Source organism: Odontesthes bonariensis, chromosome 11, assembly GCF_027942865.1.
Source record: "Odontesthes bonariensis isolate fOdoBon6 chromosome 11, fOdoBon6.hap1, whole genome shotgun sequence".
NCBI lineage: Eukaryota > Metazoa > Chordata > Actinopteri > Atheriniformes > Atherinopsidae > Odontesthes > Odontesthes bonariensis.
This window is the reverse complement of record NC_134516.1, coordinates 18,775,671-18,802,321: the sequence shown is the minus strand read 5'-3', so window position 1 is coordinate 18,802,321 and position 26,651 is coordinate 18,775,671. Positions and strand designations below refer to the sequence as shown.

The 26,651-nt window shown below is 40.4% G+C and overlaps 1 protein-coding gene and 1 long non-coding RNA gene across 3 annotated transcripts; both read right to left on the bottom strand.

Annotated features, from left to right (window-relative positions):
- Positions 1-336: 336 nt before the first annotated feature.
- gckr (glucokinase (hexokinase 4) regulator) lies at positions 337-17,590 on the bottom strand. Of its 2 annotated transcripts, none has more exons than XM_075477848.1 (19): positions 17,500-17,590; positions 15,254-15,403; positions 15,111-15,179; positions 14,966-15,034; positions 14,667-14,740; positions 12,579-12,645; positions 12,375-12,473; positions 9,687-9,781; positions 9,498-9,603; positions 9,263-9,381; positions 8,061-8,159; positions 6,838-6,935; positions 6,648-6,724; positions 4,909-5,005; positions 4,723-4,832; positions 4,049-4,132; positions 3,749-3,889; positions 2,576-2,710; positions 337-2,504 (listed from the first exon to the last, which is right to left on the bottom strand). In XM_075477848.1, exons 1-19 carry the CDS (start codon positions 17,512-17,514, stop codon positions 2,391-2,393), a joined length of 1,818 nt encoding a protein of 605 aa, XP_075333963.1. In that variant the 5' UTR covers positions 17,515-17,590; the 3' UTR covers positions 337-2,390. The 2 variants fall into 2 exon arrangements, with proteins under 2 accessions (XP_075333963.1, XP_075333964.1); XM_075477849.1 differs by having other exon boundaries at positions 12,420-12,473.
- A 5,189-nt stretch (positions 17,591-22,779) lies between these two features.
- On the bottom strand, positions 22,780-23,526 carry LOC142391392 (uncharacterized). The gene is made up of 3 exons (XR_012770544.1): positions 23,372-23,526; positions 23,156-23,227; positions 22,780-23,026 (listed from the first exon to the last, which is right to left on the bottom strand). It is a non-coding gene; the product is annotated as an uncharacterized LOC142391392 (long non-coding RNA).
- Between the last annotated feature and the right edge of the window lie 3,125 nt (positions 23,527-26,651).

The window sequence follows — 26,651 nt, the reverse complement described above, 5'->3', positions numbered from 1 at the left end:
GTCACTGTAGCTTTAATCAGTCCCTAAAGACACAGCAAGCATTAAAGCAGGGATGTCCACATCCGCTCCTGGAGGGCAAATCTAAGCATCTAAAACAACTAAAAGGGAAACATCTAAAACCTGCAGGACAGCAACCCACCAGGACCGGATTTGGACATCCCTGCACTAAAGTCAGTAAGATATCCCGTTTCTAACTTTTTAGTTTTTGGCACCTAACTACTCCTGCATACTTTAAGCTATTTCTACAATTTTGGTATCAAAACGTTCAGCTCTTTCAGCAGATTCCCGCTATCATTTTTGGTGTTTTTAACTTTTACACTTTTCAAGATATTCAACTTTTATTCAAATTTTCCCATCATTCAAATGAATGGAAACTGCTTTCAGCTCTTCCAAATCATCTCCCTCTTTCCAACCTAACTATTTCTGCATGCTTTCAGCTAGAGACGCCATTCAAACTTTAAATGGGTCACAAGACATTCAGCTATTACCAATTGTTTCAGCTTTTTCAAATCTTCAACCAATTTTGAAATATGACAGCTTCAAAAACATGAACATTTTGCTCCTTCTTGATTTTTACGAATGAGCACACAGTTGAGTGTGTGCTGATAAGTTTAACATTTTTCAGTTTTTTCAAACAAATTCCTCTAACTTTCATACAGTTTAACTTAGAGAAACAAATTATACCTTAAAATGTAGGAAAAATTGTCCTCTTTCAGCCAATGTAACTACTAAAGAGCTCACATTTACAGAATTTCAGCTATTAGCCTTGAACCGAGATCAACCTCTCAAATTCTCTGACTAACTCCAATGTTAAGTTTGGTAGTACACAAAAATCACAAAATCCCCTCAACCAATACCTTAGCAACAGTTTTTACTGCAAAAATTGAACTATTTTCTGCTTTTTTAGCAAGGTCAGCTATCCCCATTCAGCTCATAAGCATTCTCACTGCTGTTTCGCAGGAACAGCTCTTTCTAGTTTAATTTTAAACTACAGTAAGGGGCGTTTTTGTTGGATACTGACGACTTATTCACTGTAGCTTGTAAATTACAGCTCAATAATGTGTCCTGAATGGCCCCAGTTCCAGCAGTATTTCATTTTTATCATGTTGTCCGACAACAGAAACACAGTTTGTTGTAATAAAGCACCCTGAACTTTTGACTGAATTATAATAACTATCGACTCAAACCATTGTAATTTCACTAAATAGTGAAGTGAGATCTGTAGTCTGTGCCTTTTTGGCCTCAGGATTGGGAAAGCGAGACATTTCTTAAAGGAAAACACCTTCCAGTGTGAAGATATTCTGAACTTTGACCATTAGTTTCAGTGACTTCATGTTTGTATATCGTTGTTAAATGCGTGGATTGATTGGTCTTCAAAACCTAGATCACTTTAGATACTTACAAATGAGAGATTTTATAAGCAAGAAATTCTTAAAGGATTTTACTTCGGGGAGGGATGACATTCTTGAAATTTTTCAGAGGGCTTATAAAAATGCCACCATCCAAAAGATAATATCCAAACTATATTCAGCTCTTCAAAATCTTAAAAGCGATCATAAGCTAGAAATAAAAAGGAAAGATGGGAAGCAGAGGGAGGCCTCACAGTCTCACAAGAGGAATGGGACAGGACTTGGAGGGAATTCAGCTGGAAAAACTCGATTCTTTCGCTCCCCAGCACAAAAGACCAACTATTCCGATCAGACTGCCTGCTGGAGCTCCTGTGGGAATACTTCAGCAAATCATTTTCACATTTTTTTGGGGCTGTCCCTCTGTGGCTCCATTTTGGAGAGAGATTCTTGGGGTCCTGGAGACTGTTTTTAAAAGGAAAATGTTTCTAAACTGGATGGACTTGAATACACAAATACAAAAAATACCTTTTGAGAGTGTTGTTAGTAGGATGTAAAAAAGGCTCTGACCAGAAAGTGGCTTAAGGAAGAAAAACCAACAATAAATGAGTGGGTTGATGTCATATATAACATATATATATATATATATATATATATATATATATATATATATATATGTTATGGAGAGAATTACATTGAAATTAAGAAACCGAACTGATCATTTTGAAGAGAACTGGTCAAAATGGCTCAGCTACGTGTCAACTGTGAGACCTGATTTCATATAGATCGATATAGATCTAGCTCAAACCCTCTATTAAGATTTTATTTTAATTTTTTTTTCCCTATTTTCGAGCAGCCTCCTTATATTTCTATGTATGATGTGCTTATGTTGATTCAGCCGTTTTACTTAGTGCACAATCCTCCTTTCATGTTGTGTTTTTGTGCCCAACTGGCACATATGTGTATGTTACCAAGTAAAAACGGATAAAAAGTCAATTTAAAAAATTTAAAAAATGCGTGGACTGAGCCTGCCGATGGCTTCAGTTACGACAGCCACACCTCCACGGCCTTCCGAACGATGGACTCCTGCTCCAGATGAGACTCCGCCTCCTTCAGGGGGCAACCGGTCAGCAAACAGACCAAAGCCACCGGGACCACCTGCTCAGAGAAGCAGGTGTTACTCTTCCACCCAGCCCTCTGTCAGTCTGACTTTCTCTGCAGCTCCTCACCTTCCTGCCATCTCTGGCGACATGTGTATGGGTGGTGATGTCACGGGATGTGATGTCCGCCGCCAGTCTGTCCACGCCGTAGACGGCCTTCAGAAGAGCCTCCTCACAGTCAGACTCAGGATGACCGGACAGCTTCTGCAGTGAGAACGAGACATGATTTAATGATTTAATGATTGATGTTGCATGTGTTCTATTGATGAAGGATTGCATTTAGGTGAAACTTTCCTGCACTTTATTTTCCTTTCTTCCCGTTTTATGTAGAATTTGTTGTTTATATGTATTCTGTTGCTGCTTAGCTCTCACCCGTCAATCCCCTCATCGTATATCCTCCTGGTTTCGTTTGCTCCTTCCCAGATCGTTGCATGTTGCATCTTTTTATCAGTTACAAAGCCTCAGAGACCATAAGTTTGTCTTTGCATCATTTTCCTTCCAAGCAGCCAGACTTTCCTGTAATCTTTTAAAGTGGTCTTGAGCGATAGTTCTCCAGCTTTCTGAAGGTCTTTCAAAGTTTTTCTTTGGACATTTTCAGCTCTTTCCACTCATTTTCAGTCTTATCGAGCTTGTTAAGCCACTGATATATGAACCATTTAAGCATGAATAAGGCTCCTAACTCAAGAGATGAACCAGTGTTGGTGTAGACACATAACAGACAACTTAGCAAAGAACCAGTTTTACACTGGATCTTTGGACACTTACGCATCATTTGTTCCCATTTCTTTAGTTGCACCTCTGAAAAACAGCAAAGATAAAACAGTCTGACAACAAGGGGATTCCCAAAGAGCTGTTAGCGGAAAACTTGGCATTTCTCAGCATGGTGTGCAGTGTGTCCTGCTCCAAATGGACAGGAGGCATTTTGGGGTTTAAGAAGGATCAGGAGGGGATGCAATACAAAATGATGATACCTCTGATTCTGCTGCATCAACTGTTCATCTTTTTGTAAAGAGAAGGTTCTTATTAATCAATCGTGGGAAGCCAACTATTCTCTTCAGCTTCAAACAAACTAATAAAATTGTCAGAAACCAACAAACATAACGGTGTCAGTGTCATTTATAGAAACTACAGGCACACATGAGCAAACTATTGTCCTTTAATAGATAAGATAAGTGGTGAAAACTGAGGCATAATGCAACCACGGGGCTGTTTGCATTCTTTTAGTCGTATAACTTTAGATACCTGGAGCAAACGTGTGGCTCTCCGGTAAAGTTTGCTGTTGGTGACCTGCACATCGATCATGTGGTTCTGGTATATCTTCCCCTTTAAGACGTGAGCTCCTGTGCTCACAGCGTTCAGCACCAGCTTGGTGGAGAGCTCCCACTTCAGAAAGAGAAGTAAATCACTGAATCTGTCATCCAAAGCAAGGAATGCAGTCATGAGATATCAGAACACCTGACTTTACTCCTGAATAAGACTGCAAAAGGTTATGTGCTACTTCTCGTGCTCCAGTGAGTTGTTGAACTGACGGGTGCTCTGTACCATGTGCAGTAAGCTGCCTGAAGCTGGTGCTCCCAGAGGCCAAGTGAAGTCGAGTCTGGATGAACACAGCTTGTTGATTTCAACCTACAAAAGATACACAGACTAAGAACTAGACCAGAAAAACTCATTGCGCGGCTCGCACTCGCATAGTAGCTTATAACAATATGGTAACAATAACAATACATTTTTTCAAATAACATACAGCGAATACTACACAGTATTAAGTATTTTTATTAACTTTGAATTTTTGTAGTATTAAGTATTTGTATCTAGCTCCTTTAGTGTGATGATGCAGGCAAATTGAATCGGTTTTTAACTAAAAAAGGGCAAAAACCAGCACAAAAACCATGCTCATCCTGAATGTCTCACTATGATTACAACAACAAACTACAAATACAACATGAAGAAAGTCAAGGACATGCATGCCAGCTTCTGCTCATCCCAGTATTAAGGTAAATGTGGTCTTAATTGAAAACGTATTGGCTGTGTTGTCTCTTTTTTTGTGGGATGTTTTATATGTAGAAATGCATATTTGCAAAAGGGGACTTTAGTATGTTGTGGTAAAAGTGGCTCTTCCCTTGATTTTGCTCTGCCAATGTGGCTCTTGTGAAAAAAATAGTGAGGATCACTGAACTAGACAGACGGCTCCAACAGCAGAGTAGATGAATATTTACTTGTTGCACAGCAACCGCAGCGTCTCCGTCAGTCCGATGATAAACAGCATGCAGGTTAGACGTCTTTTCTCTCACTTTGCTCGCCAACATCGCCACCTCACCGACATCGTCTGCAGAAAGAAGCCGTCAGAACACACGCCGACGCGATCCGGACAGAAATCCAACACGAAGACGAGGTTTCCTCACCGGTGTGTGTGTAGATAAGCAGAACGGCGTCCCTGTCAGTGAGGCTGGGCAGGATGAGACGTAGGAAATCATCATGCGCTATGCAGAACTGAGGACCCTGAAGGAGGGAAATGTACATAAAGCAGTTAACAGCTAACAGAGCTGCTCAAACAAAACAACATCCTCTCAACAGCTAATTCTAGATCGGGATGCACCAACCAATCTGATATTTGGATCGGATGTCGGTACCGATATCGAAGAAAATTTGGGCCGATCCATATCGGCTGATTTTTATTTTATTTTTATCTCCCCCTTGTCCTGTCCAGTATTGGCCTTCTGCGCCCTCTAGTGGTAAAAAGAAATTGTTAAATTGGGACTACCTTCTTTGTTTTTATTAAGCTAGAGAAGCTTTTGTTTTGTTCAGATTCTTTTGCAATGGATGTTTAATTCCCATTTTTACTAAACTATATAAAGAGCTGATTGCTATTTATTTTGAAAGTCTACCAACTAAACCAGTGAAGCTGTTGTTTTTTCCTCAATTTCAGCTCCTTTATCATTTAATATTTTGGATTTTGAATCCCTAATTGCACCGACTGAACCAGTTACACTTGTTATATTCTTATGGTTCAGATTGTTTTACTGGTGGACAATTATTAAATAAATAAGTAATTCAGTACATTTATATCTGTTTATTTGTTTTTAAAAAATAGGAAAGAAATGTTTAAGTCAAGTCTGATGTTGCCTTGCTCAAAAGAATGATCCCAGTCTTTTCCACACAATGAAACTCACCGTTTGTTACCATTATTCCGCGCTGTTTTTCCCTGTATCGGCCGATACTAAACCTCAGATATCGGTATCGGAGGTGAAAAAGCAGATCGGTGCATCCCTAATTCTAGATTCACAAAGTTTAAGTAAAACCTTTATGGCTTTGATGAGCAAAGATTTGTTGGAGATAAAAGGTGCAGCTGCAATCCGTGCAGAGAGCACCTCTCCATCTGTTAAAGCACGGGGGTGAATCAGTCATGGTTTGGGCTCGTGTTGCAGCCGGTGCCACGGGGAGAACAAACACTGGATTCATTTACCAGCAGGTTTTTGCAGGTTTTTGCCACCGAACATCAGTGCGTTGACCTAAAACGCAGCTGATGCAGAATCTTACAAAACTTTAAGACTCTTCCATGGCAACAAAAACTGCTTACAAGCTGTGATACTTTTGTTTTGGGCCTCTTTCCTCTTGTTAGCTAGCAATTACTGTACATAATAAAGAAACGTGTCCATCTTCAACTTTATGCCTTTTAGAAAAAATCTGGTCAACTTCATCGCTTTGCTGTGTCCAGTGACAAATATTGTGTGCTCAAACTCTTCTGGTACGTTAATCACGACAGAGCTTGAATTTTGACTGCGACGGCCTCGTATAAAGGTTTGGAGTCTCGTTACAGTAGATCTACTAAAGTTATGAGTCTGATGACTTCCCCATCAAGAATTTATGGCTGAATTTACTGCATTTCTTTGCATAACTAGTATGAGGTGCATTGGAAATGCACATTCAGTCTAACAGTGCTCCACACAGCGTTACGTCATGAGTTAATTCACTGGAAACACGCTGCAGTCACAGTTAAAGTGTCAATAAAGGGTGCAAAACAAGACCTGGTTGCACTTTAGTCGGATTTTAGACATTTAAGAACCTTTTAAACTGTTTAAATCATACAGACAAGCCAGCGTAGATTAAATAAATGTTAATTAATCGTTTCCCCTTCACATACCAGAGATGTTAAAGGCCCTTCGTTGTTGTCCAGCTCTTTGTATCCCCCACTGATGAACCCTCGGATGTCTTCATAATCTGAGACACGCAGAGATGTTCGGAGCGCAAAGTCAAAAGGCGTAATACTTAAAGAAATATTCAAAATGTTCTTTCGTGTGCACATAGAAGCGGTGTGACTGCACTCCTCTCACCTGCTCCAAATGTGGGGATACACTCACTGGCGTCGATGAGGCCCAGCAAAGCCAGGGAACCCCAGCCCATGTAGCACACACGGCCCCCACACTGCAAACTGGAACACACACAGAAGGGGAGCTAAAGTTCCACATTAGTTCAACATTCAAGTATATTACAGTCTGTAAAGTAGCTGATTTCAGGTTTTTTTGCACCACAGTGAAACTACTGCACCAAAATAACTGAAGACAGTTTTACTTTAGCTTTTCCACAGACAAATTCAACCAGTCTGACAGACAGAAAACAGGATTTCTGCAGCAACAAGGTGATTCCCAAAGAGCTGTCAGCTGAAAACTTGGCATATCTCAGCATGGTGTGCAGTGTGTCCTTAAAACATTTGAGGAAACTGGACCAGTGGAGGACAGAAGAAGAAGTGTCAGGCCTAAAGAACTATCTACAGCAGATGAACAGGATCTGAAAGTGATGTCCTTAAGAAAGAGTAAAACATCCAGCAAAGCCCTGACACAGGAGCTGAGAGATGCATCTGGACCTTCATCTGATCCATCTGCTGTTGGCCCGAGCCTCATCAGAAATGGGCTCCATGGAAGGGTGGCTGTCAGGAAGCCGTTCTTAAGGAAGGGAAACAGGGAGAAAAGGCTGAGCTGTGCCAAAGGACACAAGAAGTGGGCTGAAAATCAGTGGCAGCAGGTCTGATGGAGGGATGAATCCTCCCCAGAGCCCGGAGCTCAACATTACTGAAGCAGTGTGGGGTCATGTTGGCAGAGAACGGAACAAAAGGCAGCCCACATCCAAAGAAGAGCTTTGGGATGTCCTTCAAGAAGCCTGGAGAACTATTCCTGAAGACTCCTTAAAGAAAGGACAGAAAGCTGGTCTGAGAGGGTTCAGGCTGAGTTGGAGGAGAAAGGAGCTCAGAGCAGATATTCACTGCTGTATTTACATTTATATTAATGCATATTAATTCAATTCATTTTTATTTATATAGCGCCAAATACAACAAATATCATCTCAAGGCACTTAGATAGTAAGTCCAATTCAAGCCAATTGGAATTCAATTCATTGTAATCATAATTATTCATAAAATAATCCAATTCGTTCATATAGAGCCATATATATATATATATATATATATATATATATATATATATATATATATATATATATGACTCATATAGAGTCATATATTACTGGCCACATTAAAAGGTGTAAAACAGGATGTTCTAACCTTTGTCCGGCAGCCTCCACCAGAGCAGTTAACTTCTCTCTCTGCGAGTACGTGACATCCACAGTTCTCTCATATGCTCCGATGTGCTGCAGAATACCACTGTTAAAAAGAAATTAAGCAAAAATATGATCATTTAAGATACATCCCAATGTGCATTATAGATGAATGTCATTTAAGTCACTGAATATTGTTGGTTGGATTTCCAATAAATGCCCAGAGGAACCAAAGCCTGTGATCCCATCATTTATTCTGCAGTGTCCTCTAGAGGTCAGCAGCACACAACGAAAGACAATGAAAGTGCTGCAAGACACTTTTAAAAGGCCATCAGGTCATTGTGGAATGAAGAACTGATCACATTTAAGTCACTAACTGTGTGATAAATGTAAAACTTGTCCAGGCACACGCGATACCCTTTACATACGTACGAGGTCGTCAGCGTGGACGTGTGTGTGCCATAAGGCTTTCAATTCACAAACGCCATCACACGATTTTCACCGCCTGGCCACGCCCACACCGTACAGAGTTTGGAAAGGTTTCCCCATGATTTTTCCCCCCATGTCTTAAGAGTAACCTGGCCAAGTTTAAAGTCTGTAGCATGAAATCTGTAGGACAAGTTCAATCATATGCAAGGCGTGGAATCGGTCAAAAATGCCACCAAAACACACCTTCCATCCAAAATGGCCGCCTTCCTGTGGACGTGGGACCATGGCGGCAAGAGACTTTTTTGTGCGTCTGGGTATGATGAATGAGTGTACCGAATTTCGTCGTCCCACGCGAAACTAACCCCAATGCGGGCACCATTTTTAAGTATTCTAGGGGGCGCCAATGAGCCATTTTGCTCCGCCCACACGCGATACCCTTTACATATGTACGAGGTCGTCAGGGTGGACGTGTGTGCCAAGTTTCATGACTTTGCGATGATGATAAGGCTTTCTAATCACAAACGCCATCACGATTTTCACCCCCTGACCACGACCACGCCCTTTGAGGTTTGAAAAAGTTTCTAACTGCTTTAACTTTAACTGGGTTCGTACAAATAAAGCAATGAGAACTCAACTGCTTGGGCTTTAAAGGGGTTTAACTGGAGAGGAATGTATCCATGAGTGCACGAGGGTCACATCTAAACAGAATGCTTAAATCGTGTCTCCAGCTCACTGCGAACACACTGTCAGTATATATACGACTGCGTTTTCTCTGCTTACTTGCGAGTGATGGGTCTGTGTGAGAAAGTGGCAGCGTGAGCGGCAGACAAGACAACCTCCAGGAGAATCTTAGTGGCGCTGCCTCCCTTCATCCTGGAGGAGCCGCTGATGGCTTCCGGCTGAGTGGACACACACACATTTCCGCACACGTCAATTCGGTCGACATTTTGAGAGTTGACACAAATGCAACCTGAACAGTTAGAGGAAGAATAGGAATGTATCAGAGAATCAGTACCCCGACTGCTGGGCTGATGAGGAAAGCCTCTCGCCTTTGGGCTCGCTCTTGCATCCTTTGCACAACACTGTGAAATGTGAATGTGCAGCCTGGGATGGGCTCATCCCTGAACAGTTAAAAGGTTTTCATGTTTAAGATCATTTCCGTCCCTTCGTGTGAGGATATCAGCCTTTAAAGCCATGGCATTACCTGGCCTGATGTGCAGGGTTAAAGCCTACCAGGACAGGAGTGTAGACTTCAGGATGCTGCAGGCAGAAGTCCAGCTGACCTGCCACAAATGGAGCCTACAGGACACAGCTACAGCAGTCAGCATACAAAGGTTTTTCTCATCTCAAGAAACAAAGTATAATTTAAGAGACATATGCAAATTTGCATGAAATGTGCATGGTATCTTTTAACTTATCTTGACTGTTGCTTGTTTTTAAATTCATTTAAATGATTTTATTTGTTTCTCTTTATATTATTTTATGTATTTTTAATGCTTCTTCCACTCCCTGCTGCAATGCTTTTATTTTTTTATTTTTTTATTCATTTGATTTGATTTTGATTTGATTTGATACTGTACCAAAGGTCAAAAAAGAAATGAAAAGGTGATGCATATCTAGCCTGGGCGAAAGCCGACTGTTGACTCTGTCAAACAGTCTGGAAAAACCCAAGAGGAATCCGTTTCCATGGAGGGCGGGACCTTACCCAGCAACTTAAATTCATTGGAGTAACGGAGTTCCCTTAACCAATCATAATGTTTAGAAATGACGTTGGTTATGCGCCGAGGTTCATGCTTACTCTCGCGAGGCTCTAGCTCGCGAATCACGCTTCCCACATCCGCTTTCATTATACCGGTACCATTTGATAAATCAAACTTTTCCCAAAGCCAGTTGGAAGGAGAGCTACGACATCCTTGCCACTAACAAAATTGACGAGGCATTTCTCTTGCTCTCGTTTTAATTGTGCAATGATCTCCAGAGTTGAGACAACTTCATGGATAGCTTCTAGCGTTCTTCCGTCGCCATGTTTATTTCCGCTGCGGTTGAACTACAATTACATGGACTACAATGGACTCCGCGCGTGAGTTCTGCGTCACCACTCGCAACTGTTTGCTGATTGGCAAAACACTGAGCGAACCGAGGTAGGGGGATTTGGCCAGACTATGTGCGGAGCCAAACTCTTTGGGCGGAAGTACGTAGGATGGCGTCGCCAGGCTAATGCATATCTGTTGTTGGGGTTTCATTATGGAATGATGCTAATATAAATGTATGAAATTTTAATACATTTTTGGTTTTCAAAAGGATGGTTTCTAAAGCAATTTTTGAGGGCTACAAGTATTTATAATTTGTGAAGGATTTTGTGTTTATTTATGATTTTGCCTCATTATTCTTCTATTTTTTTACTTTATTGGATGCAATTCTGTTTTTTGTCGGGTAAGGCTATTTGCACCCCTGGTACAATTAGCACTGTATGCTGATTGTACCCTGGTGCAAATAGCAGTGAATGCTATTCGTACCCCGGTGCACTCAGCAATGTGTTCTATTGATACCCCGTCTGGTGCAATTAGAAGTGTATGCTATTTGTACCCCGGTGCCAAGGATGATTATGAAAAAATAAACTGAAATGGCAGCTAAAGTTTTGTTTCATGGTTGCTTTGGTTATATAGCTAATAATCATAACTTTAAAATTAACGAAAAATGGGAGAGGTGATTTAGCATGAAATGATAGCTAGTTGAACCACTGTCTCCCGTATGGAGGATTACGTCGCTATCCATTAGGCCAGAGATGTCCTCAGCTAAGAGTTAAGAAAGACATCTATATTTCAATTTAAAAAGATATTAGTGCCATCAGAATTCTTCGCTTTCTGATGAAGAAAAAACGAATGTCCGCAATGGCCTTTGTGCTCACGAGCAAGGTGTTTTTGGTGGTAATTCACGGGGTGTGAAGAATCACAGATCTATAAAGAACCTTCTTTATAGATCAGTGGTGTGAATAGTGTAAGGCTATTGTACCAGGGGTGCTAGTAGACATTCAGAATAATGTAAGCTATTTATAGCAAAGTGTGCTATTTACACCCTGGTGCACTAGCTAATTGTTGCAATCAAAACTTCCGTTTGAGAACTGAATTGTTTTTCAAATTGCGCGCCTTCTCTGCAGAGACGTGGGTATGCGCACTATCACTTCTCACTGCCAAAACGCATCGGGCACGAATCGAACCCGGGCCTCCTGCATCTTTACCCAAATCGCTTACCACTACGCTAGTTGATCCTATAACATATCTGTGGTGTGCAGGTAACTTTATAGTTAATATGGCTGAACGTCATGCTCGCGAAATTTCTAAAAACTAACAAACTGACGGTTGTAATGTGTTCACTGAACATCGATTATGAAAATAAAACACAATGTTTCCATCTAGTTTTTAATTGGAACAGATATTAGTGCCAAAACCTAGCAGTATTCTTCACTTTCTGATGACGAAAAAATGGATGTCCGCCATGTTTTTTTGTGCAAGCCAGCAGCTTTTATTTTGGTGTTACGTCACGGGGTGTGAATAGCTCAGCTGTGTGGCCAATGCTATTTGTACCAGGGGTGCAAAGAGACACTCCGATTTTTGTCTTTTTCTTATTATTTTTCTATTATTATTATTATTTTTCTAAATACTTTAGTATTTGTAAAAATATAGGTTGATGGGTAGCTTAATTTTGTTCAACAGGACAGGCTTAAATATAAGCATTACGCTTCAGCCTGTAGGCCTTTTCAGTCACTTAAAAAATGCTATGATTGTACCGAACACATTTGTTGTATACTGTGTGACTGAATAAAACAAACAACTCAAAAAAACTCAACATCAGAGCACAAACCAGGCAGGTTTACACATTTTCTCATCTTTACCGTTGGCAGAAAACATCCTTTCTTTGACCCAGAAGGCCGACTTACAGATAATCCACAAGAAATGCCGATGAACAAGACTCTCCTCTTTCCCTCGCACACCTACAGAGAACCAAAAAACCCCAACGGAGGTAAAAGAAAACGCAGTCATTTTGATTATAAACCAACATATTTACTCCACATGTGACACCTCCGTGTGTCCCTGACCTTCTTCAGGCTGAGCACGCCCAGTTTGGGGTCGTCCTCTGGAGCCTCTTGGGAGGACAGCAGAGCTCTGAGGAAGAAAAGAAGAGAAACTGTTGGGAGGAAGTAACACATTATTCCTCTTTCAAATGGCAGGTTTTACAGCAACAGCGCCCTGAAAAAGCATGAATCCCCTTTGGCATTTTTACTATTCCACAGCCTTAAATAGAAGATTTTTGTGGCGTTTTTGTGTCACTTTATCAACGAAGCACAACATGCAAACACCTTTGAGGGTACAAAGTATTTGCAGTTGTGAAAGTTGTGAAGGAATAAGACTAAATACATCAGCTGAACGTCTCTTGGGGTATCTTTCTACAAGTTTGGCACAGGCAGCTGCTGGGATTTTTGTCCATTTGTCAAGACAAAGCCGCTCCAACTCCTTCCAGCTGGATTGGTTCCACTGGTGCACAGAAATCTGTAAGTCCTACAACAGACTCTCCATCAAACTGAGGCCTCGACTTGTAAATCTAAAACACTCAAGTGTATTTCGAGTTATTTTCATTCTGAACGTTGAATCTCCGTCCCTCAAAGTAAAAGCACATCTGTTAAAAATGTTTTTATCTGAGATTTAGGGGAACTTTAACAGGTTATCCTAAGATTTCAGTCGTAAATCAGGAACGTTAGGCTGTGAATGAATGTGATAACCTCATTTATACACTTTAAAAGAAATTTGATGATTGTCGGAAGAGTCAAAAGAGAAAGATAGTTGAGTGTCATCTGCATAATATCGGACATTGATATGTTTACTCGGACTGTAATCAACCAAAGAAATTCTTGGTCAACTGAAACCCTGAAATTTAGGCTAAAAATCGACTAATCGGGGGGCAACTCGACTCTGACGGCGTTTTGCATCACGTGCATCTGCGCAATATAATAGCCCACGATTACCAAAAATATACTGATATATGCACAAGAAGGCATTAAGCCTATAATATTGAAATATTACTGTTTTTAGATTCTACGCCATGTTTGTAGTCGAGCTGTGATATGCAAACTGTTGTTTGCTAATTTTGCATTCGACTCCCCCCCCCCCCCATCTATTTAGGTAAAATTCTGCCACACTGCCGATTTCTTTGACATGGATGGTAGAGGAGGACTCACTGTAAATGAAAGGCTCGAAAATAAAAATAAATGTTCAGAAAACCACCAGACGTTCTTAAATCTGTCTCTGGTGGGTTGGACTACTAAAGACAGGCTGTTATCCAGGGGGTGCTCTGAAAACACCCCCATTTGCACTTGGTACTTTTCTCCTGATGAAGTCGACCAGAGACTGTATGAAATCAACACGGCAAAAAAATTAAAAAAATAATTATTAAAAAAATTAAAAAAATTTAAAATCATTATATATATATATATATATATATATATAAATAAATAATAATAAATCAAAATGAAATTTTAAAATTTTAAAACATTTAAAATTAAATTTCGACCAATCAGAATTTTGGTTGACCCAGAACGTATCGACCAATAAGTCGACCAGTTGACTAGGACTTTACAACCTTACAGCCCTAATGTTTACTGATTGTATGTCCTAGTGGAAGCATGTGGATGGGGAAAAGGAGGTGACCAAGGACTGACCCATGATGCACTCCAAAAAAATAAACCTTCCGTGGAAGATCTGTAGCCACCAACTTTAAAGCTAAAAGTTCTGTGATGGACATATGAATTAAACTCAACTGACAATGGACCAGAAATGCAAAGACAATCAATAAGAGCTGAAAGATCTATATAATCAAATGGTGGCAGTAAGACATAAATGTGAATGTAAGTGCCGTAACACCGTCAATTCTGACCAGTTTCCCAGGCCATTCTGATGAAATATCGTGCCACAGCATGATGCTACGACCATCACGCTTTACTGTAGGGGTGGTGGTGCTGTTCTCGTTTAGTCTCACCTGATCAAACTTTCTCAGGTGGTTTTTGGTAAGATCCATTTGAATTATGGGCAACAAATGCAACAAAATAACAGGAGGAGGGTTGATGGTTTTTCAAGGTACTGCACAAACCCAGCCATGGATAATGCAGTGAACACCCCACCCTAAGACAAACCTGTCTCCTCCTGCGATGGTGTATGAATAGACCAAACTGTGGTTCAGCTGCCTCAGTGCTCTGTTGAAGCCCGACTAACAACACAGAAAACACAATTTAGCCCAGAGGATGCCATTTTTCCTGCTCTGAGAAATGTAATCAAGTGCAGTTTTCTTGACATGACAAGCTTTGCTCTTCCTCGTTGGTCACTATCCATTATAAGACTTTCACCAGAGCGCCGTGGGGAAGACGTTTGCTTCCTTTTTCCTGGTTTCTAACCGGCTTAAATAGCACGGTGAGCATTTCGGGACAACTTTTACCGTGATGAGGAAAGCCAGCCGACCAGAGGTGCCACAGCCGCTCAGCACAACAAGGCTGTCCAGGGGATCCTGTTAGAGGAAGACACCATTTTAACTTGCACCAGAGTGACGAGCAGGCGCATATTCGCACCGAGGTGGGGGATACCTTGAGAATGAGCGCCACCCTCTCTGCAACCGCCATTAATGTTTCCACCACTTGGTCACTCGAAAGCCTCTGGAAATGACATTTAATTCCTTGAGGACACTTTTGTCATTCAGGACACTCGTTTCTTATGAACTGCCTTGTACCTGGTAGGCTGCTCCTGTCGCTTGTTGAAACATCTCAGCATCACAGACCTGCAACATCCCGACGATGACGTTGGCTGAAGCTCGGTCAATGTCACGCGTTAGAGGATTGGACTTCTCTGTAACAGGAAGTGACGGCTCGTAATCTGCAGACTGAAGAACAAGAGATGTGCTTTGAAGAATAATTAAACAGATTAGGATCATTAAAACTCCCCTGCAGATGTCAGTTAAAGAGGAAGAAAGTGGACAGCTTGTATTAACTTAACTAACAGACTCACAGGAAGGGAACAACAACAAAGATCCGGACCATTGATTGAGCAATTTTATCGATACCGCGATATATATCGATATTTTGTTTCCTGATAAAGTATCGATTTATTTTATTTTTTTAAAGCAAACTTTATTGAAAAGTCAGACGTTACAATTAGTGAAAACACAGAACATTAATATGATACAATTAGGGCTGGGCGAGTTAACGCGATAATAACGAGTTAACTCGTTAATTATTTAACGGCGATAAATATTCTATCGCGCATTAGCGCAGTTTTTTTATTTTTATTTTTTTATTATTTTTTGGGGCTTTTGTGCCTTTAATGGATAGGAAAGTTCAGAGAGACAGGAAGCAGGGGGCAGAGAGAGGGGGAACAACACGCAGCACAGGGCCGTCCGATACTGGACTCGAACCGAGTTTTTATTCTTCCATGCTAGCTGCTACATGTTTAGCGTTGAGGTGATATTTGAGGCTTGATACGCTGCGGTGATACGCAAATTCCTTGTTGCATAATCTGCACACAACCACGCTCTTGTTGACGCTTCCATCCGTCTGTATTTAAAAAAATAAATAAATAAAATTTTAAATTATAGTGTGTGATTAAAATGCGTTATTTTTTTTAACGCCCTAATATGTGTGTAGTTAATTAATCGAAATTAACGCGCTAAAGTCCCAGCCCTAATAAAGAGCATAACTCTCACGTTTGTTTCTCCTTGTCTGGTGTTGTCCTTCCAAAGGAGGGACCACCAGTCCAATCGAATCATATCGAATCGTTGGCTGAATATCGTGTATCGTATCGGGAGATTAGTGTATCGCTACAGCTCGGTATACCGATGGAGGACCTTGCAAAGAATGAAGAAAACTGGGATGCTGTGGGGAGAGTGATTACTGGAGCTGACGACTGGCAGGAAAGGTGAGGAAGTGGCGAGACTAAATTCGGAGACGAAACAGAAACTAACCAGTAAATGGACGGATAAGTGGGATTTATGCACAAAGAGTGGATTAAATGTGTTCATCCTGACACACAAATTTGCTAAGTTTAGTATAAATAAGACTTTAAATAGCCCACACATATATTTCCTTTAATATTTCGACAATCATTCTTTTAAACCAAACACAATTTACAACAAAAATTGATAAGCTTTAGGATGATTGCTCTGAATTATTTTACTTTTATACATTTTATAATGCTAATTATGTGTAAGAACGAGCTGGAAGTTATACTTAGTGAAGAGCCAGATGGGAGCTGAAAGGAACAGCTCTTTTTACTGATTTGTGCCAAGTAATCTCTGAAATAGGCAAGAAATTTACGAGGAATTAAACCAGCGCTGGGCCACCATTTGTCTCCAAAGTGCCGACTGTAGACTGTAAATGAGCTGGTGACATCCTTGGATGCATGCTGTCACCCTTCAGACTCGATTTGATAGACCAGAGGAGTTTATTCTCAACATTACAACTTTATTCTTTAAATGGAAACTTCTTTTCCCTCAGAGTGACCCTAACACTCCTTCGTGGGAACTCCCATCACTCGATAAAGCGGTTTATTTATTCCTCTGTGCCTTGTATTTCCTGCTTAGTTTGAACGCAGCTGCAGTGCAGGCAAGTACATGCTTCTTTTGAAACAACTAGTTCTAGCCTTTCCTCCACTGAATAACAAACCTTCTTCATCTAAGAAAGCCTCCCACAAAGATATAGATTTAATATGAGTCATAATTGGCCTGTTTTCCCCAAGACTAAGAGATTTATGAGGTCTTTGAAAGCAGGTTTCACTTTCAGCTTTGGCCGTGTGTGTTTCTGCTGGTCACAGTTGTTTATTGTCCCTTTAAAAAAAGACTAATCAGTATCACAGTCAGTTTTGGGTTACAGTTTTAAGCCCTTTAGCCTGAAAGCTAAGCTGATGAACTTCCCGCCGTAGCTCAGCTTTTTTCGAATTCTCAAAGCATTTCCTCAAAAAGTAGCCCACATTCCTTTGACTTACCTCCCATTCGTGCATCTTGGAAAACTCCAAGTCCTGTCAGATCCTACCCAGGCTCCGCCCTCGCAGTGACGCAACACCTTCGGCTCTGCTGCACTTAGGCTAGGCGTCCACTATTCCGGCACGTCAACGTAACTCGCCGGATTGGATGCCTAGTTGTCGCCGTGTTGCTACTACAGTGGGTGTGTGGGGCGTGTAGAATGGCTCCGGGGGAAAGTAAATAACTTGTGATTTTAACCAACCGAAGTTTCTCCCTCTAAAAATTGGAGTTTTGGAGGGAAATTAATGTGTATAAATCGTCAGAAATGGAACATTATTTCGTATTTCACCATGGCTGTGGATCTGCGAGCGAGGAGAGCTGCTGTGCTGCTGCTGCTGCGACACGGGAGAACACATGATCTACTGTCATTGGATAACGCACTCCGTCTGCCGTGGCAAATTTGCATAAAGTTTGGCCGAGCCCAACTTTTTGACGTGCCGCAGGTCCGCCGCTCGCCGTGCCGGAATCCCAGCATGCTTTGCGAGCACGGCGACAACGATCGGCCGGATTTCATTGAAAATGAATAGAATGCGTTGGATACGGCTTGACGTGCCGGAATAGTGGACGCCTACCCTTACTCAGGCAAACTGCTCATTCAGGCGGATTCGAGTTCCCGAAAAAAATGGGAACTCAACCCACTTTGTCGGGAAGCAATCAACTTTGAACAGCACCAACGGCCCAGGGTAGAGGCGTGTTCAAGGTAGTGACGTGGTTGAACTGCCACTCAACCCATGGATTGTACACGGAAGCGCTTCATTCTATATCAACATGGAGCAGCGTCAAGCTTTTGACACTGCTGTAGATGCTGTTGTAGCGACCCGACGTGAGTACTTACCGGATGTGAGTACTCCGGATATCCGGGCGAGTATTTACGTGCTTTTCGAACATCACGAATGCTTTGCGGTACCACTGCCCATATTTATTATTTTTTTTTTATTTTTATTTTTTTTTTAACTTTATTTAAACAAGGTAAACACAAACAAGAAAATACAAACAAGTAAGGCAATTACAACAATATAACTTGTAGATAACATAGTAGAGGCATAGTATTTCGAAAAGGTTTAAGGTATTGTTGATAAGAAAAATAAATAAATAAATAAAATTTACAGCAAAGGGATTCGTATATTAGGATTGACATACATTGGTGGGCAATTCAATCAAAAATTCCATCAGGACTTCGTATGATTCAATACATTTCAGAGATTTTAAATATAATCGAAATTCAGATAAAAAGATGTTAAAGACTGGGGATGATCTTAGCACTCTTTGTTTATGAATAAAAAATTTGGCCAAACAAAAAATAAGGTTACAACAGAGTTCTATAGTTTTGTTTTCCAATAACACTCCAAAAGTTACCATATCTCTAGAAATAGATTTAGGAAGTGTAATTTTTGATTTGATCCATTTTTCTAAGCAATTCCAAAATGTTTTGGTTTGGTTGCATTCATAAAAGATATGGTCTATCGTTTCTACATCACTCTCACAGAATGAGCATTTATTGTCATCAATATTAAAGCGATTTCTTAGTAGTTCTTTTGAGGGATAAATTGCATTTAAAATTTTAAAGTGTGTTTCTTTAGCTTTGGGTTGTATGGGGAGCTTTAAATAAAGAGTTCTTAACCTTTCAATAGACTTTTTCCCAAATTTGCAAAGAATGTTATTTTTATTTATTTTCCCAGGGAATAAAGTTTCGTTTAGACAGCTTCTAATTGTGTGATTATTGAATTTTGGGTCAGTGAATGATATTCCATTAATAAACAGATGGGGTAATTGTGGGGATATGGGATGATATGTTATTATATTTTTAAACTGATTAGTAAATTGTTTTGGTAAGGCATTATATAATCTGGCAAATTCAGTTTTTGGGGGAAAGAATTGATATTTTGCACAAAATTGTTCATAGTTTAACATGCAACCATTAGCATCCACCACTGCCCATATTATGTCTATGCCACTGCCACCCGATGTGAGTAGCGCTGTGAGTCGCGCATGAGCACACCGTTTTTTTTGTTTTTTTGTTTTTTTTAACAAACTTTATTAGAGCTCTTCAAAAGTATACAAAACAAGTCAGGGAAGTTTTCTTGACAGTGTTACAGTTTACAAAACCGAACGTGAAGTAAAAAAGAAAGGAGGAAAAAAAAAGTACAATAAGAACAAACGTGGCGTGGGCTGAGTATCATATTTAAAACAGCAAGGATTTAGCAATACTTTGATAGATCACATTTGTTTTCTTGTTTGGATTAGAGACATATTTAAGTGATTTAAAATATTGAACAAAGTAGTTTAGAAAGACAGTAAACAGCGGAACAGTATCTTTCCATTTGCATGTATGAATAAAATATTTGCTCAAAATGATCACAAGATTAATGACATCAGAGTCCAGGTTGTCCATGAAAAAAAGAATGTCCTTAGAAGTGAAAAAAGGTATATTAGAAATTTTAAGCAAGACCCAACTATGAATATCAGGCCAGAAAACTTTAACATGTTGACAGCTGTAAAAAAGATGATCTGTAGTTTCTATTTCAGAGGAGCAGAAGACACATGGATCAGAATCAAACTTAAATCTTCTATGTAAAAAAATCTCCAACGGGTCTACATCAGATATAATTTTGAAGTGGGTTTCTTTTACCTTAGGAGGAATTGGATATTTCATATAAAGAGAAAATGACTTCTTTTTAAAGGCATTATCTAGGTCTTGTCTTTTATTGTTGACATTAAAATGACAAAATATTTTTTGTTTAAATGCTAGGGAGACCAATCTGTTACTACATCTTTTATCTTGAAGCGATACATTATCAATTGTCAGCGAGATCAAGCTAGTGTTGATTGAAGAATATTGCATGGTATTTTGGATAAGATTAAGTAATGGTATGGGAATTGCTTTACAAACCTTGTTATAACTATTATGTGAACTCTCTATCTTATATTTCTTTATAAAGTCATTGTATGACAACAGCATTCCATCTGTATATAATAAATCATGAATAAAACATATGCCGTTATCATACCAATCAGATTTAAACAGAGACTTCCTGTTGATAGTTACAACCCTGTTGTTCCATAATAAGGAATTGTGAGGGGAGAAGTTGTGAGTAAAAAGCAACTTCCCAAAATCTAATGCTTGCTTGTAGAAGCTTGACAACTTTAACGGTATCTTAGAAACTTCAAAATCACAATTAAACAAAAACTCTAGCCCTCCAACCTTATTAAAAATTTTATTGGGAATATGAAACCACATCGATTGAGGCTGGGTAATGCATTCTTTCAACCATTTAATTCTGAAAGCTGCAACAATAGACTCAAAATCTAAAGCATTCAAACCTCCATTTTTATAATCTTTAACTAATTGTGATTTGCGTATATAATGAGTTTTATTTCTCCAAGTGAACTTAAAAATGATAGAGTTGGACAACTTTATTGCCTTTGGAGAGATAAACATTGAGTGACAGGGATAAATAAGTCTTGACAGACCCTCAGCTTTGGACAGCAATATGCGACCTAGTATTGAAAGATCACGCGTTAACCAGTGATTAAAAACTGTTTTTAGTCTGGGAGAAATATTGGCAGTCTCTCTATCACTGATATTTTTTTGTTATTACCAAGCCAAGGCTTGGTAATGAGCACACCGTTGTGCTGAAGTAATCTCACGGTTGACACGAAACAATAACAATATAAGATTAGTACGACGCCGTTTGGTGCTATTGTCTACCATTAGCCTACCTGTTCTCTGCCGTGAATGATTCTTCATTACCACTACACACGCGCTGTCAAGCAGACTGGACTGAAAGTCTTATAAACACCATTGTTTTAAAACTTTAGGATTACACTAATCTATGTTGGGAGTCAAGCACAAGACCAACCAAGAGCTGAATGCGCAGTCAATATTGAAATATAGTAGTAAAAAAAAAAAAAAAAAAAAAAAAAAAAAAAAAAACACATTTTCCATTTCAAAATTAAGGGGACATAAACAGTAGACTAACTGGTTTTATTCGATTAATTTTGCAAAATATATACTAACTGGTTTTATATGATTACTTTTGCATACATTGGTGAATGACAAAAAAAAAAAATAATAATAATAATAAAAAATATATATATATATATATATATATATATACACACACACACACACACACACATACATACACACTCACTCTCTGTTCCAGCCACTCCATCCAAGGGCAGACAGTGGAGCACGTAGAAGTTTTTAGGTACCTGGGCACCGTCTAATGTCTGTGAGAAAGACCGGAGCCACACCAAAGACAATTTTCTGTTGTTGTACCACCTGACATTTTTGGGGGCAATCTGTCTTTACTTCTGTATGCTACAAAAAAAATAAATAAATAACGCTATTTGAAATTCCACTAACCGTTAAGTATCAACAAGTGTCTAATTTATGAAAACCTGGTGCATGTGTAACCAGGGGATGTTACACAGGTCAAAACTTTGACTACGCCAGTCTCATTAAGGGTGAGGCATCACTAGGGCTGCTGTACACAAACAATTTCCCCTGCAGGTTTGAAAGAACTTGAGGACACAGTTGTTGCAAAACATATACTTTCCTTTATTTTCTTCTTCTTGTATAAAACATTCTAAATGTGCAGAGTTGCAGAGAGGGCAGGCGAGTAATAAAAGCACAGTGCTACTCTGATATTAACATGTATAGTACACATTGCGAACTTGAAGCACAGCAAACAAAGAAAACCAACACAGAAGTTAGTACATGATCTTACTGCATAGCAGTGGACTGTGTTCACAATGTAGAGGTATACATTTGAGACAGTCACTAGGGTTTAGGGGCAGGGGCATAAAAAGAGAGCACGTCAGAGATGTAACAGGGAGCAAGACCGTGTAATGCTTTAAACACTGTTAGCAGAATCTTAAAGTCAATTCTATAGGAGACAGGCAGCCAAAGTAGGCCTGCCAGAACAGGAGATGATGAATTATTTTTTTAAAGCATAAATTCCCTGCACGGTATGTACAAAAAAAATATATTTTTTATTACCTGGCCATTCGTCTGGGGGTGATAGGCACTGGAGTCCGAATGCTTAATGTGGAGCATGTCAAAAATTCTCTCATTTAACTGTGGACAAATTATGTAAAAAAGATTATGGTTCCATGAATGATTTCATTCATGGAGAAGTATGATGAGCCACAAGTTTGTAAATGGGCCAGAATGACAACAACTGAACTGGATTGAAGGCAGTTCTACTGATGCAGACACCAACACTGTTACTGATGTAAAAAGCTTCTCACCTCGTTTACAAACTCCTTCCCTTGGTCAGTTATTATTCTTTGGACCATACCGAACGTGTACATGATTTTTACAAGTGCTCGGCATACCTCCACCGCTGTCTTCGAAGGAAGAGGGGCGGCAGCAACCCACTTACTGTACAGGTCGGTCATGGACATAATGTACTTATGTCCTCTTTCCGTTTCCTTCAGTGGACCAACAAGGTCCAGCCCGATGACGGTCCAGGGATCTGTAACCTGACAAAAATGCCTCATATTTATGTCACCTACATTTTGCAGATGGATACATAAAAGTAACACACATTGTGTATGTTTTTTCTTGAAAGAATGCAAACCGCCTGCTTGAATTGAATAAAAACTCGCTACCTTTATGGGATGCAGGGCTGGGGCATCCGTTTGGATGGGGTCATTGAGCTGACACTTGTGGCAGCATCTCACCTTAGACAAATAATAACAACACATAGGAGAATTCTTTCCACTCACATTTTTACTGCGTGTGACGACAAAATCAGACACAATGAGGAACTAGGCATACAAGATGATATGAATAAAATTCTGAATAAAAGTAGGCTTCTTACTTACCCAGCTCTCGACGTCCTTTGCCTGGCCGTCCCAGAAATAGCCAGCAATAGTTTTATTTCTAGTACCCCTTACACCTCTGTGGTTGCCAGACCCAGGGAGATTGTGGCACTCGTTAAGGACGGCAGTTTTTTCCGCGTCACTGGTCACCACCAGCCGCATGTACTGCTGCTTTGGTCCGACATAAAATATGCGACGATCTATTAAAACAAGAAAAATTATAGGCCCAACGAATTTAGACTTTTTGATAAGGCTACGTGAGGTTAAGTCCTGATCGCGAATCATCTCCTTGGCTCGCTGCCAAGTGCTAGTCAGCATCAAGTGAATTCCACACTGACATTCTGACAAAACAACAGAGTAAAACAACAAAAAAGTCTTGATCGCACATCATCTCCTTGGCTCGCTGTCGTGAACGCTGCCTTTATAAGTGCTAGTAAGCATCAAGCGACAGTTCTGACAAACATTGACATTCTGACAAAACAGAGTAAAACAACAAAATGTAATAACATGATTAATGACAGCAATAAATGCGCCTCCGCTTCCGAGTAAGCGTATAGGTAGGCCTATAATTGCTGACATAAATTAAGTTTATTATTTATATCTCGAGTAAGATTGAAAAAAATGTCAAGTCGGGAATGTGATGAAATTGGGCTTACCTTTCAGTACAAAGTTTTTCGATGCGCGGCGAACCTTGCATCTTTCCTCCTTCCCCCAGAGGGGCAAAATTTGCCCCGTCTCTAAAAACGTTTTTACATTCTCATAAAAGCCTTCCATCTTCTGTCAGGAGTCAGACCTGTCAGGAGTCTGACCACAGATTCTCTCCTACTCAACTAGGTCTGTGCTACTCAAATTAAGTAGAGGTAAAACTGTCGTAAATACGTGCCAAATACGCGCTTGGATATCCGGAATACGCGCCCGGATATCCGGAGTACTCACATCCGGTAAGCACTCACGTCGGGTCGCTACAGCCGTAATGAAAGTGTTCGACGGGAGATTCTCGTTAAAAATCGAGCAAAGAACAGCCCTTGAATCATTTCTTGACAGGAAAGACGTTTTCACCTTGCTCCCTACTGGCTTTGGTAAGAGTTTAATCTACCAGTTAGCCCCGCTGGTAGCTAAATCATACGTCAGAGGAAAGAGTGGTGTGATTGGCTCAAGGCTGATTCTTACTCGGCGCGACCTCGCTCATACTAGCTGGTCGCAAATGGCGCAAATGGTCACGTGTCCCAAAATTCCGCCACGCCCCCCGTCGCAAGCTAGAAAATCCTCGCGCGGCGCAAGGGCGCGCACACAACTTTTTTTCTGACTTCACGCGCGCTCAACTGGAAACAGCTGACCAAGAAAAAGAAAAAATGAACACTGCAGAGACTGTGGTGACCGAGAGGGTGCGCCTCTACAAACATCTGTACGACACGTCTATGAAGTTACACTGGGACAACGTTTGACAAAGTTCGTCTTGTTGCAAAGGACGAACATTCCACCTTCTCTTCTGTTTTTGCCGCAGCCGCTTAGCTCTGAGATACATATACAGTTCTACACCCAGAGTAAATTCATTCCGCATCAGATGTGCCAGCCTCTGCTGACGTGACACCACAGGTGGCATTGTGTATGCTTTCTTCGTGTTCCTCAACAGTGACGCTCGCTGGTCTGGAGAGAACTGCAAATGTGACGCATACTCGGCGCAAACTGCGCTTATGAGCTGAAGGAACTGTGAAGGGGCTGGCGCTTTCGATGACGTCATTAATGGTTCTCGAGCCAGAACAGTTGCGCGTTTGCGCCGAGTATGAATCAGCCTTTAAGCTTAGGCACAGCCTTTTCTGGCCACAACCAGTAGCAACCCGAGGGAGGCGGGTTGACCAGGCCATTTCGAATCGTATTCGTTATGGTCTTGGTCAGACCAGAATCTCGAAGAGATTTGAAAGTCGATGTTAATCAGGCTAGTCAGATCCTGCAACTGAATCTAAGTGCGTTTTATCCTGCTAAAAGCAGCTTGGTGCACACAAAGCAAACTGCTCTGTCTGTTGTAGCAAAGTTCACTTAAAGACCTTTGAGACAGAGGAGGGAGAGGCATAAACACACCAACATAATTCCTCAGACAACATGTGAAGTTATGACATTCTTGCACAGATTATATTAGATACAAACTACACTCAGTTTTTAAGGAAAAATCCTCCATTTCAGCTCTAAGGGTGTTGGTTGGACATAGCTTAAAAACCCCTGGCAGTGAAATTCCTTTCAGACAAGCTGTCCAACCCTTCAGTGAACCCGAGATCCAACTGATTCTGGTCAGTGTGAAAATATTTACTCCACAGCAGATTGGAGTCTGCTACATTTTCATCACTCCTCCAAACTCCCACCACCGTCTCTCATGACTGCCGGCTCACTGCTGACACATCGGCAACATATCTTTCACATCGTGTTCCACGGAGTAAAGAAAAGACCAACATCTATTCTTTTATTTATTTTTGGCTGGCATTAGTTTTCTTGATGCCTGTGACTCTGTAGTGATGAATCTGAATTACTCATTCCCAGCCAACACTGGTTTTTCAATTATATCTGAGATCTGAAGTACACTTTGGTGTCAACCTTTCTGAGTCAGTCCGACACCAAAGCTGCGTGTGTGGGTTGTGTGATAAGTCAAAATCAAGATGTTACTTCTTCATAGTTTGTTGCTTGCAACAGCCCAGAGAACTACATGTCAAACACAACGTTTTAGTATGAAATCAAATCAGATTTGGTTAAGAAATCAGAAGGTTTCCATCCAAACACAGAACAGTGGAGACACACCTGTGGCTGAGGAGGTACACGGCTCCTCATTCTGACTCGTGGCTCCAAAATATTTCAAAGAGCCCCTGAATTCACATTAAAATACAATAAGTAAGTCTTATACAATAATAAATATGCCATTAAACACAATTTATTAAACTTTCACAATAGTTAACACACTCCAAATTATTCAAAAAGCTACAGTGCACAGTGAAAATGAGTACACCCCTGTTGAAAAGTAACATTTTGAACAATATTTTAATACACACACAAGTTATTCCCAAAACGTGCATAGAGTAAGTTTAATACAACATCTGTTCAGCTTACAACAGAAAAGAAAGGTCAATAATATAACTTAAATGACATATTTGTCCATTTTTGTGAAATTATGCTGGTGCAAAAGTGAGTACACCCCTATGTTAAACTCCCTGAGAATGGGCCGTGTTGGCCCGAAATGTCATGAAATGAAAAGGCATTAAAAGGGAGGTCATCGTTGTGCGTTTCATCCTTGCCTTAC